Source organism: Poromitra crassiceps (genome assembly GCF_964638095.1).
Source record: "Poromitra crassiceps genome assembly, chromosome: 11".
In the NCBI taxonomy this organism is placed as follows: Eukaryota; Metazoa; Chordata; class Actinopteri; order Beryciformes; family Melamphaidae; genus Poromitra; species Poromitra crassiceps.
The window spans coordinates 48,187,004-48,198,262 of record NC_139643.1 but is presented as its reverse complement, the minus strand read 5'-3'; the positions used below and the strand labels follow the sequence as shown (position 1 = coordinate 48,198,262).

The 11,259-nt window shown below is 46.4% G+C and overlaps 1 protein-coding gene across 6 annotated transcripts in view; it reads left to right on the top strand.

Annotated features, from left to right (window-relative positions):
- Positions 1-11,259, top strand: part of LOC310785350 (uncharacterized protein) — a 58,304-nt gene that overhangs the window by 36,164 nt on the left and 10,881 nt on the right. For 3 of the 6 annotated variants that reach the window (XM_083646398.1, XM_083646397.1, XM_083646396.1), the window contains 4 exons: positions 591-695; positions 5,127-5,246; positions 6,641-6,795; positions 9,959-10,098. In XM_083646398.1, coding sequence (XP_083502524.1) covers positions 591-695; positions 5,127-5,246; positions 6,641-6,795; positions 9,959-10,098 — 520 coding nt within the window. The remainder of the gene's footprint in view (positions 1-590; positions 696-5,126; positions 5,247-6,640; positions 6,796-9,958; positions 10,099-11,259) is intronic. The other 3 variants (XM_083646401.1, XM_083646400.1, XM_083646399.1) reach the window with 2 other exon arrangements.

The window sequence follows — 11,259 nt, the reverse complement described above, 5'->3', positions numbered from 1 at the left end:
TTCAGAGACCTGTGAGTTTCGTCCCACCGTTCAGACCGTACGCTGTCCCGGCCGGCCGCAGAGGGACTCAGCTTGTGACGGGACGCCTCTGCTGACACTGTGACACTGAGGGTCAACACGTCTACAAAGTGTGAATGACGCCGAATGTGTGCGAGAGCTCGAGTGCGAGTGTCGGGGGTTGTGGAATCTCTCCTATCCGCAGAAAGCGTAGTGGAGCCATTCATGAAAACGTTATTCGAACTGACTGCCTTTTTTCTCTAACGATACCACACCCTTCCTGTACTTTCCTCAAACGCCACCCCCAAACACCTCACCTCCTCTCCCAGTGGGAATTCAGATGAATCCACCTTGAACTCCAGTTTGACTTCAGAGAAAAAAACGGTGAGTTCCTGCTCTCCTCCAGGTCCAGGCAGCTCTTTGTCGGCTGCCCGACCCCAGAGAGAGAGAGAGAGAGAGTCGGGTTTGCAGGCGGTTCCTCCCACTCCCTCTTCTTCCTCCTCTTCCTCTTCCTCTTCCTCTTCCTCTTCCTCCCCCCCCCCGGGCCGCCTTGTGAACCAGTTGTTGTGTCTGTTGCGTTCTCTCCGGTGCAGGCAGATGTTCGGCCTCCACGGTCAACTTGCCGAGACAGGTGGACCCTGTCATTAACAACAGGCTGTCCAAGTCCTCTGCCACGCTCTGGAACTCCCCCAGCAGAAGTAAGGACGACCCGGCCGGCGTCAGTGTCCACCAGGCCCTCCTCTTCCTACTCCCTCCCTCCCCCCCTCCCTCCCTCCCTCCCTCCTCTCCACCTCGCTCCCTTCCTCTCAAACCCCTCCTCACCCCTAATCTGCTTTTTGGTTTTCTTTGACTATAACTGTGGTTTCTGGTGGCCTGCCTGCCTGCCTGTGCTTGGTGACTGGTCATTTACCACCTACTCCCCCCCCACCCCCACCCCCCACCCCCCCCTCCTCTCTCACGCTCTCGGTCTTCGTAATGCATCGTGGTTTTTGTAGTTTTTATTTTAGTTTGGTTTCAGTTGCTGGGTGTTACTGTCGAGTTTTTTAATGTCCTCTATGCATTTTTGATCCACTCCACTCCTGTCATCATCACCGAGCCCATCTTTTGTGACGATTTTGGTTCTTGTGTTTCATAGGTGGATAAGTTCTCTGTCACATCGTGTCACGACGCCATCTTTCCCCCGCCATGTTTGGTCGTCCTCCCCCTCCCCACACTTTTACTGTTGGTGGTGTGGTGTGTTGGTGGTGGTGGTGGGTGGTATTATAGTGTGACTGTGGCTAATACTAAATTGATGACTCATAAAGGCTAAGAGGTAGAGTAGCTACAGAACTATTATATCATATTATGTTGTTGTTATGCTTTATTTCATGTAACTGTGCAGCCAAGTGCCATTGAGATTATCAGCCTCTCTTCTTGCATAGTTAGATTATGGAAATCAGAATTTGACTTGCTAATATTCCAGCGTAACACCTTCTTATCTGTAGCTCATTTATCATCATGTTCCTGAGTTGCTACATTCACATAAATACAGCGCTGTGTTCATCTCAGCTTTCGTCACGCCTCATATAACACGTCTCCTCACAGACCCACAATCACCCACAGTGCAATCAGCAGCTCCACTCGCAGAGGAGATGTGCACAAGTAACCGTTCAGATGTTCTAATGCAGATCCTCTGGTACTGGTGCAGGAAGGGAGCAGCAGAAGAACCATCATGTCTCTCCAGAAGCCTCAAATCAATATGTTCTCTAGAGTCTCTGGCCTTGGGAGATGTACTACATGTACCAATACATGTGACTGTAAAAGTCATGGGGGAGGTTGGTGACTGGGAGTATAGATCCAGGCCTCATGAGCAGTAGATCACCAGGCTGCAGCTCAGCACTGCGACTTGCCGCATTGGAGGAGGCGGGAAGAGGGGGGGGGGGGGGGTCACTGTTGCCTAGCAACAGGAGGTAGTTGGGATACCAGTTAGTCATAAAACACATTGTGAATATTATCTGTCCAAAATACAGAAGTGGTGACCGAGTTATTACATAACATAACATAGGCCAGTCCGTGATACAAGGAGTGTTTTTGTTTTCAGCCTGTAGTCAAGATATTGGGAACACCCGTTTGACAAAGCATCCAAGAGCTGTCACATGTTTGTTAGCCTGCCTGGATGAGCATGACAATTAATCAGAACTGACTGGTATCGCGATCAAATATGAATCATTTTGGCCAGTAAAAGTGTATTTACCCACAGAGGAATGCGTAGTACAGCAAAACTGGCGATTGGCAATTCTTCATAACAGTGCTGTTATGATTGCACTATTGTCATATGTTGTTTGTATGTACTGTATGTCTGTTGGTGTCATGCCTTTGTCTATGTATTCAGCCGAGCGACACTAAAATTGTACTCTATATATGTTATTATTTTATTATATTATACATTTGATTATATTATGAATTATACTCTGCTCTGAAAGAAAGAAGGCAAACCGCAAACTCGACTACCTGTCCTTATTCAGGAGGTCTCATTTTGAGTTGGTGCAGCAATTTATTTTAAGGCTTTTTATAGAACTCTACTGTCGGTGTCCATTCCTTCATCTTTTGTCCCATGTGTGCTATTCTGTTGTACTTTGCTGCTGACTGAGCGTTTTTGAAGGACTAGGACAGAACAATGAAAGACTTTGAGAAGGAACAAGCTCATAATGAAGCTGTTCAGTGAGATGCAGACAGAGGGCGCCAGTGAGCCGCCCTCGCAAAAATCAAGGGATATTTTATATCTAAATATCTATAAGAAGACAGATAGAACAAGCCAGCACACTGAATGTCCTTTCCCAAGTTGAATCTGTCATCTGGGCAGCAGCGGCTCCTCCAAGTCTTTAAAAAATGTTTAGTCATTATTGTCACAGCTTCAAATAAGAAACTCAGCTATAGGACGAATCAGCGTGACGTCACTTGCCACCCAGAAATGCGTAACCCCGCGACAGTTATTAGTATGAGTTGTGCCAAACAAACATTAATATCTCAAAAACTATACATGACCGCTTATATTTTGACATACTGAGTGAGAGCAGAAGTAGCTCAAGAGTTTGATGTATAATATATGCATGTCGTGTTAAAGTTGTCGTGTGAACTGTCGCAGTTTTTAAATTGTAAACACGGTCAGCCGGCTAGAGTCAGACGCTCAAACTTCATAGGGTTCCATTGCCGTTGCCACCCCAGTGACGCGGTTTGTTTACCAAAATGCTGCCCGGCTGATCCCTCGTATATGAAGCCTCCAGTTACCAAGTGCAGTTTGCTTGAAGGAAAATGTCCAGGAGTCTTTGTACTTTTTAGCCCCAGCTTTCAAGTCAAGCAATTGGACTCCAGAAGATGCCGCAGTGCGCTGTGTCTAGCCTATATTCCAGCTAATGTATAAAGTTTTGCACTCTTCCTCTCTATGATATTCCTTGTGAAGACTCACACTGAATTATGTATTTCTATCTGTTTTTCTCACAGTCCCCTTTAGGGTGTTGCAGTATTGCTCAAAAGACCCACATTATGTCTAGATTGATTTGGCTAGGTGGGGACCTACAGCGCAACTCAAACACTACTTTAACCTCTGACCTTCGCTCCACTTGTGGCCGTTGATGAGAGAGTTGTCTGTTGTCCCCCCCCCACCCCTCATTTACATCTGATACATCTTGCTGTTGTGGGACGTCCCATGTGCTGAGTGTTCATCACATGACACACGGTGACAGTGCACACTATAGGAGATACGCAGCGTACGGCAGCAGAATGGGTTGAGGGAATAGGGGTGTGGCTTGCTTGTACTAGCATCCCAGCATAGGATGGGTAGAACTAATGATGCACTCACAGGCCTGTGCATTGCATTGGGTTTGTTTGTTTGGGATTGAATAGGCAGTAGTCGCTGGCTTTGTGTTTTTGAGAAGGAGTCTAACCTGGGTTTGCTCTCCTGCGTGATGCTGAACTTGTCTAATGTCTGGTGTATATGTACTGTACATATGAAGTGTAGGTGATGCAGTCAGTCCATCTTGTACGACTCGAGTGAAGTGTGTCTGTCCACGTCCCAGTGTCCGATGGCCAGATTGGAGTTTTCGATACACAAACATTTCTCAGACGCAGAAATAAGCTCATTGGTTGAGTTAAACCTCAATGAGGTCGCGGAGCCGGATAACAGGTTCTAGGTTAGCTAGCTAGCGTAGCTGATCTTCCAAGTTTTAACAGCCACATAGCCTAATAGCTAGAAGCTAGTTAGCTAGTTGCTGAGCCTTCCAACATCATGAATACCGCGGTCATTATTAATGAACAAAAACATAAATCATTGCCATTTTATTTGTTATTTACATTTTGACCAGAGTTCCCTTTTCGCCAGGCAGCTTGACCAGTTAGCTAACTTGCACTCGGGTTATTTGGCTCCGCCCACTGAGGTTTGACTCGACCAATCAGGTTTCTGCATTTGCATTCAACACGGCAGTGTCTCTTCGGCACTGATTCAGCATTGCAGTCACAACAACAGAAACGGATGTCCTGCAAAAATGTCGATTTGGCGGCTTTCTTGATTTCAAAAAGGTATGATGGTTAGTCTGAACGTGTGATACAGGTGTAAATATGTCAATAAAATGTGTTTCTAAATGTTTTCTTACCAATGACTGGCAAACCTTGTTTTTTCTGCCATGCTGAGACGATTAAAGGCATTGTTTCATAACTCAGAAAATCAGGCGGTAAAACTTCCGCCCGATTTCCGACTTCATCGTCCCAACTTGGAATTGCGTCCGTGTGAAAGTTCCAAGTAGAAAATCTGTTTTCCTGATACATCATAACAAGGGTGAAACTCCAATCTGCGTGTCTGATTGAGGCAGAGGCAGCCTGTGTTCAGATGTTCGGATGCTGAAGTGAGGAGGAGCAGTGTGCCTCCTGCAGTGAGGAGGAGCAGTGTGCCTCCTGCAGTGAGGAGGAGCAGTGTGCCTCCTGCGGTGTGTGGACGTGTGTGAATGAGGTATATATATATAAGATAAGGGCATCTGTGTGAGTGGCATTGCTGTGTGTAAGAGGAGTTAGTATCTATATAGTGTGTGTGTGTGTGTCTGGGCACATAATGTGTGCGGACGGAGCGAGCCGATCCTGACAGCGCCCTCTTGTGTCAGCCCGCAGCCTGCGCCTGAGCCCCTGGGAGAGCAGGATCGTGGAGCGCCTCATGACCCCCACGCTGTCCTTCCTGGCCCGGAGCCGCAGCGCCGCCACGCTGCTCAACACCAGTGACTCTCGTGAGTGTTTCCATCCTGCCCCGCCCCCTCTTCTGCACCTCACTGTACTTACTAACCTGATCTGTCTGCTTCCTTTTTATACCCCCGTTGTTGAGGGGAAATAGAGTTGGTTTGGCCCATAACTTACTAATTAATAGAAAACTCACTCATCTCAGCGTGTCATCTCATTCTCTCTCTCTCTCTCTCTCTCTCTCTCTCTCTCTCTCTCTCCTTCATAACCCCAGTGGTGAATTTTTAATTTAACAATTAGTCCCTGAGGACAAATTGAATGATTGCTGCAGCAATGAGGTACTAAAGGTACTAAATGATACGAATAAAAAGATAATTACGGATGTAAATACAAACAATAACACTTTTTAAAAAAAAGCAGTAAAGATAGTGGTTCTCAACCTGGGGTTTCGAGATCATTTTGCGGGGGGTTCTGAGATGATTTATGGGATTGGGCGGGAAAAAAACATATTTCTACTATACAGATTTATTATCTTGTCTTTTTTTTCCAGATTTGTCTTAAAATGTTTTTCCTTTTATCATGCAAAATAGTGGATACTGTATATCCTCCTCTGATAATTAATCAAATAAAGCAACCTAAAAAGGCAATATAATTTTCTGGTCCTTTGTTTTAAACGGATATTTTTTTATATTAAACAGCTTTTAAACGGCTATTTAAACGGCTATTAAACGACTTTTTTTACATTATATTTAAACTGATTTATTTTTTTATTTATTTTTTACTCTAGCTACTTACCAATGATGGTGTTGATTGGTAGAGTTCTTTCTCAGCACATTCCATGTTGTTCCTCATAGTAGCTCTGGAAAGTTGGACAAAAACGGATGCAAGGTCAGTGGTGTCACGCTCCTGTATGTACACGCTGACTGAAGCTCACTGAAATGTCCTCCAGTCACACAAAGTACATTTCAGTGAGCCTCAGTCAGCGTGTACATACAGGAGCGTGACCCCGTTGACCTTGCGTTCGTTTTTGCTCAACTTTCCAGAGCTACTATGAGTAACAGCATGGAATGTGCTGAGAAAGAACTCTACCAATCAACATCATCATTGGTAACTAGCTAGCAGGTAGGGCTCGACTTAAAAAGTGAACTATCCCTTTAAGGAGTCACAAGGCAAAAAGGTTGAGCACCACTTGAGCACCGTCAGTCATCGTTGACCTATCTGTCAGCGAGACTGACCCGGTGTATCGTAGCATGTAGCATCTTGTGCCTGGTGTGTGTGTGTGTGTGTGTGTGTGTGGAGGCCCTGACCTGCCGTTCTCTCTGCACGTGTGTGTGTGTGTGTGTGTGTGTGTGTGTGTGTGTGTGTGTGTGTGTGTGGAGGCCCTGACCTGCCGTTCTCTCTGCACGTGTGTGTGTGTGTGTGTGTGTGTGTCCATGTGGCTCAGACTCTCACCACTGCTCCCGTTCAGCCTCTGCCAGCCCGCTGACCCCCTGCTCCCATCAGCACCCGCACGGGCCCGCCTCCGCCGAGCGCTGGAGGGTCTCCTCCGCCAGCACGCCCGACATCACCCAGCGCCAGCGCCGACGCAACTCCACACCGGTACACACGCACACACACACACACACATGCGCACGCACACACGCGCACACACACACGTTTGCACATTATCACACACACACACACACACACACACACACACACACACACACACACACACACACATATATGATATGGGTTTTTCAAGGCTGATACCAATATTTTTAGACTGAATAAAAGAAACTAGTCAATATGTTTGTGCTCACATTCAATATCCTTTAATTGGACCATATTCATGCCAAAGAAATCCAAGTACTCAGAGTTTCCTACAACTCTCCATTGCAAAACCCACACTGATGACTGATGACACCCTCTTAAAAGCCCGGTGACCCGCCGCATAATGATAGGGCAAACTCTGTGATACGTTTGGCCTTTAAATGAACCAAAAGTATAATTTACCAATTAAATGATTATATGAGTTGTGCAAAGAAAAGAAAAATGGGATTTAAACTTTTACAGACGACTTTTTTATGCAGCTGTGTTCAGGGAGGAACCTTCATATCTGGCACGTTTTTATGGATCCCACTCGTTTTCCATACAAGACCCGCCCTACTCTGCCTCTGATTGGTTTACCCTGATAGTCTTACCCAGAGCCGTATAATAGAAGAGTTGCAACATCTCCACTCACTCCAATGGGCCAGTTTTTTTTACCTCACAAAAGTTCCCGGAAGTAACGTTCCGGATTGTCGAGTTGCAGCAAAATTGACCATTGGTGATGTACTTTGAAAGGGTCAGACGTTGAACGAATCAAATTGTCTATTATCAGCTTTATTGTATGCATTCAAACACAGCCTGAGCCTCCTTCCTGGCTGTTCATTGGCTACATGAGTCACACGCATTTTGGACCTCCGCTGGTGCCACTCTCTAGATTGCTCTGGTCTTACCCTAACCAGAAACCAATCGTCACTCCTCATGCATAAACCCAGCCAATCACCACTCCTCAGCCCAACCTCTTCCTTCCTAGTGTCCTCTAGTCTAGAGAGAGAGTGGCGTCAGCGGAGGACCAAAATGCGTGACTCATTAGCCAATGAACAGCCAGGAAGGGGTCTCGCGCTACTTTTGAATGTTAAAATAAAGCTGATTATGTACAATTTGATTTTTTTTTTTTTAACGTTCAAAGTACAACACAAACTGTCCATTTTGCTGCAACTCGACAGTGCTGCTTAATCCAGGACCTTACTTCCTGGAACTCTTGAGAGTAAAAAAGTGGTCCATTGGAGTGAATGGAGATGTCGCGACTCTTCTATATAGACGGCTCTGCTCGTTCCTAAACCCAACACAATATTGGCGCTATGTCGGCAAACCCCACTGGTGATAACTGGTGATAACTGGTGATAACACTGGTGATAATTGGTGATAACTGGTGATAACACTGGTGATAACTGGTGATAACTGGTGATAACACTGGTGATAACTGGTGATAACTGGTGATAACACTGGTGATAACTGGTGATAACACTGGTGATAATTGGTGATAACTGGTGATAACACTGGTGATAACTGGTGATAACACTGGTGATAACTGGTGATAACACTGGTGATAACTGGTGATAACACTGGTGATAACTGGTGATAACACTGGTGATAACACTGGTGATAACTGGTGATAACTGGTGATAACACTGGTGATAACACTGGTGATAACACTGGTGATTAATGGTGATAACACTGGTGATAACTGGTGATAACACTGGTGATAACACTGGTGATAACTGGTGATAACTGGTGATAACACTGGTGATAACTGGTGATAACACTGGTGATTAATGGTGATAACACTGGTGATAACTGGTGATAACTGGTGATAACACTGGTGATCACTGGTGATAACACTGGTGATAACTGGTGATAATTGGTGATAACTGGTGATAACACTGGTGATAACTGGTGATAACACTGGTGATAACTGGTGATAACACTGGTGATAACTGGTGATAACACTGGTGATAACTGGTGATAACACTGGTGATAACTGGTGATAACACTGGTGATAACACTGGTGATAACTGGTGATAACTGGTGATAACACTGGTGATTAATGGTGATAACACTGGTGATTAATGGTGATAACACTGGTGATAACTGGTGATAACACTGGTGATAACTGGTGATAACACTGGTGATAACTGGTGATAACACTGGTGATAACTGGTGATAACACTGGTGATTAATGGTGATAACACTGGTGATAACTGGTGATAACTGGTGATAACTGGTGATAACACTGGTGATAACTGGTGATAACACTGGTGATAACTGGTGATAACACTGGTGATAACTGGTGATAACACTGGTGATAACACTGGTGATAACACTGGTGATAACACTGGTGATAACTGGTGATAACACTGGTGATAACTGGTGATAACACTGGTGATAACACTGGTGATAACACTGGTGATAACACTGGTGATAACACTGGTGATAACTGGTGATAACACTGGTGATAACTGGTGATAACACTGGTGATAACACTGGTGATAACACTGGTGATAACTGGTGATAACACTGGTGATAACACTGGTGATAACACTGGTGATAACTGGTGATAACACTGGTGATAACACTGGTGATAACACTGGTGATAACACTGGTGATAACTGGTGATAACACTGGTGATAACACTGGTGATAACTGGTGATAACTGGTGATAACACTGGTGATAACTGGTGATAACACTGGTGATAACTGGTGATAACACTGGTGATAACTGGTGATAACACTGGTGATAACACTGGTGATAACTGGTGATAACACTGGTGATAACACTGGTGATAACTGGTGATAACACTGGTGATAACTGGTGATAACACTGGTGATAACACTGGTGATAACTGGTAATAACTGGTGATAACACTGGTGATAACACTGGTGATAACTGGTGATAACACTGGTGATAACACTGGTGATAACACTGGTGATAACTGGTGATAACTGGTGATAACACTGGTGATAACACTGGTGATAACTGGTGATAACTGGTGATAACACTGGTGATAACTGGTGATAACACTGGTGATAACACTGGTGATAACACTGGTGATAACACTGGTGATAACACTGGTGATAACTGGTGATAACACTGGTGATAACACTGGTGATAACTGGTGATAACTGGTGATAACACTGGTGATAACTGCTTATTTGTCTTGCTGTTTCCCAAAAGCTGGAGAAGAAGAAGAAAGAGAAAAAAGACAAGGAGCGGGAGAACGAAAAAGAGAAGAACGCTCTCTCAAAAGAGAAGGTGCAGAAGAAGAAACAGACCACACCCACCAACACGACCCTGAGGTCCAGGCCAGAGATCAGGTATTGACCAGAGGGATGTTACAGTCTGCCCTGTGTGCATAAGAAGAAAACCAGTCCTGGAGATAGATGGCTATATCCAATAGTCGCTGTTTTTTAATGGTAAAGCGTGTTAAGCTAGATGTTGCATGGTCCGACTCCAACACTGTTTTGTCCTGTCATTCAGCCTCCAGAAGATATAGAAGGAGAGAGAGAGAGAGAGAAGATCATGAGTCATAGTTTCTCCCTGGAGCAGGTTAATCTCTGACAGATGGTCCTAGGTGCAGTAGTCCAACAACCCTAAAAGAGGCGCTGCTGGACACCGTTCAGTCTCCAGCTCTGGGCCAGCATGCCAAGAGCCAAGTCTCAGACAGAATGAGCTTTCCCTGACTGCTGCACAAGAAAAGAAAAGGGAAAGATACAACATCTCCCTCCTCTCCTCTCAGGTCTCACCTCCCCCTCCTCTCCTCTCAGGTCTCACCTCCCCCTCCTCTCCTCTCAGGTCTCACCTCCCCCTCCTCTCTGGTCTCACCTCCCCCTCCTCTCCTCTCCTCTCAGGTCTCACCTCCCCCTCCTCTCCTCTCAGGTCTCACCTCCCCCTCCTCTCCTCTCAGGTCTCACCTCCCCCTCCTCTCCTCTCAGGTCTCACCTCCCCCTCCTCTCTGGTCTCACCTCCCCCTCCTCTCCTCTCCTCTCAGGTCTCACCTCCCCCTCCTCTCCTCTCAGGTCTCACCTCCCCCTCCTCTCCTCTCAGGTCTCACCTCCCCCTCCTCTCCTCTCAGGTCTCACCTCCCCCTCCTCTCCTCTCTGGTCTCACCTCCCCCTCCTCTCCTCTCAGGTCTCACCTCCCCCTCCTCTCCTCTCTGGTCTCACCTCCCCCTCCTCTCCTCTCAGGTCTCACCTCCCCCTCCTCTCCTCTCAGGTCTCACCTCCCCCTCCTCTCCTCTCAGGTCTCACCTCTCCCTCCTCTCCTCTCAGGTCTCACCTCCCCCTCCTCTCCTCTCAGGTCTCACCTCCCCCTCCTCTCCTCTCTGGCCTCACCTCCCCCTCCTCTCCTCTCCTCTCTGGCCTCACCTCCCCCTCCTCTCCTCTCCTCTCTGGTCTCACCTCCTCCTCCTCTCCTCTCAGGTCTCACCTCCCCTGAGCCGAGGGGTCGTGGGATCGAATGTGGAGGTTCAGTGCGAG